Below are 2,500 nucleotides of genomic sequence, written 5' to 3' on the forward strand. Positions count from 1 at the left end.
TAACCACTTCGTATAAATAAACTTTTGTTGTGTTTTTTTTTTTTTAATTTGTTTTTTCCTTTGTTTGTTTTTTTTTTTGTTTTTTTTTTTCTTTTTATTAGTAGTTTTTCGATTTGCTTGCTTTCTCTCTTTTTTTTTTTTTTTAATTTTTAGTTTTGTTTTGATTTGGTTTGGGTTTTGATTTGTTTGTTTTTTTCAGATTTTTTTTAGGAGTTGCTTTTTCTTAAAGTTAAAGGCAGCCCGACAAGAAATACATTCTCACCTAAATAAATGATGCGCGTTTAGTGGACATTGCGCTATATACAAGCTCACATCTTTTTAAATATCTCTATAAGACTTTACAGTAAATGCCCCAATGTTGCAGCAACGCTAATGTAAAACAAACAACAACAACAAAACATGTGATTGGCTAAAGATCGTAAGCTTCCGAATATATCCTCCCGTTTTCTCGCTGTATATTATTCTGACTTTTCAGACGAAGCTCATGAGAATCTGCGACGGACCAATGAGATCATTCGTACGGCGAGCCTGCGGAACTGTCAACTGGACAAGGAAATTATCAATGAAATGGTTTGTCACGGTTTGTTTCCAAGCATCGACAGTGTTCTTCATCATCATCATCATCATCATCATCATCATCATCATCATCATCATCATCATCATCATCATCATCATCATCATCATCATCAACAACAACAACATCATCAGTTCATTTCATTTCTTTGTAATTATTAAACTCGTTAGGCTCCTTCCGCACTAGGACAAAACTGTCCCAGGACGAATTTGTCCTGTCCCACTGGAGAAAACTTCTATTCAAAAGGGGTACCGCACTAGGACAGGATTGTCCTGGGACACACCTTGCAATAGGTTGCGCAAATTATGCATTATCAGTATGGATGAAATAGAGGTTGCATCTGTATGTGCTTTACTGCTTAGAAAAAAGAAAAATGGAAATAGAAAACAATATTGGGTGCATTCTTTAATGACCCAAAGATTGCTCAAAGGCCAATTCCATAGACTCTATGGTAATCTCCGATCTTATCCTAAAATGTTTTTCTTGGAATCACCTCACTTTACCCAGGTGCAAATGAGTACCAGTTCCCTGATGAAAGTAATATTTGACGGACTAGCGTCCATTCAAGAGGATAATAGAAAGTCAGCATGGCTCGGTGGTACGGTCTTTGCTTCGTACCCGAAAGGTACCAGGTTCGATCTCCCGCTGCTGCGCTGTGTGGCCTTGAGTAATTCACCTCGCCCTAGCTCAATTTGCGGCGCTGCACTGCGGTTAACGCTTGAGTTATACCTCGCCCTAGCCTGGGTTATTCCAGTCTTCCCTTGAAATAGACCCTCAAGAAAAATTTCCCCTATGAGATGAATAAAGGGAATTTTATTTTGTTTAATTTTAAACTGTTATCTGTTTGCTCAACCATACAGAAACATGGATAAGTTCCTGATTTATAAGCTTAAGAGGCAGGATGGCCGAATGGTTAGCGCGTTGTACTCTGGACTCAGAGGTTCTGTGTTCGATTCCGACCGAGGCCAATCCTAGAGCAAGAAAATTTACTTCAATCACTCACTCCATTCAGGTGTAAAAGGGTACCTGTCAAGCTGGGATAGTAATCTGCGATAGACTAGCGTCCTGTTCAAAGGTTTTCAAACAAATACGTTAATTGTCCACTTCACGCTATTGAAACCGGGATAACGCCTGCACCATTGGCTACAAGGCTTTAAAGGACTTAATTTGTCTTACAATGAGCCCAAGTGGCTCAGAAGGACTTACTTAAAAATATTTTTCATTGAGAATTCCCGAAATAAATAACGATAAAGATGATTGATTCCACAAGTTACCGAATAGATGTTTTAGACACGTTACTGCTGTGTCACAAAGTGTGACACTTCTTAAATTATATTTATAAACATACGTTTTTAAATTGCCGAAAATGTTTATGTTGCTATGCATTCTGTACGTGGTTTCATCACATAGAATTATTTTTTGAAGTGATCTTGCTTTTTTATATTCAGAATTGAAATAAATAAATAAATAAAATTAATATACAAAAACAGATAAAATGGACGTTTTGGGTTTCCCCTTCATCAACAAAACAGGATGAATGAAAAACTACAGACGAATGAGATAATGTGGTAGTGGCGTTGTTAAGATGCATAAACAAAAACATTGATGGGCAGGAAATTGTATGCTACTTTGTGAGGAAGCGCGAATTAAAACAGAGCAATAGAAATTTGTAAAAGGGGCGTAATTGATTAATTCAAAAGAGGGGAGGCGGGTAGGAACTGTGTAATGCAGTATAGAAAGTCAAATAAAATAAAGTGTGGACTATTGTTGGAAAATAAATACAATGGAATTGGAAATGAATATAAAATATAAGGGATGTAGGTATTAATATATTAGTGGCATTAGCAGCAACAGAAGCAACAGTAGAAATAGTAGTAGTAGTAGTAGTAGTAGTAGTAGTAGTAGTAGTAGTAGTAGTAGTAGTAG

At 36.6% G+C, this 2,500-nt stretch overlaps 1 protein-coding gene across 2 annotated transcripts in view; it reads left to right on the plus strand.

Moving 5' to 3' along the window:
- Positions 1–2,500, plus strand: part of LOC144976246 (uncharacterized) — a 22,195-nt gene that overhangs the window by 5,314 nt on the left and 14,381 nt on the right. For both annotated transcript variants that reach the window (XM_078920430.1, XM_078920431.1), the window contains exon 5: positions 476–570. In XM_078920430.1, coding sequence (XP_078776556.1) covers positions 476–570 — 95 coding nt within the window. The remainder of the gene's footprint in view (positions 1–475; positions 571–2,500) is intronic.

The sequence above is a fragment of the Berghia stephanieae genome, chromosome 7 (assembly GCF_034508935.2).
Source record: "Berghia stephanieae isolate SIO BIC M18660-M18661 chromosome 7, UCSD_Bste_1.3, whole genome shotgun sequence".
NCBI lineage: Eukaryota > Metazoa > Mollusca > Gastropoda > Nudibranchia > Aeolidiidae > Berghia > Berghia stephanieae.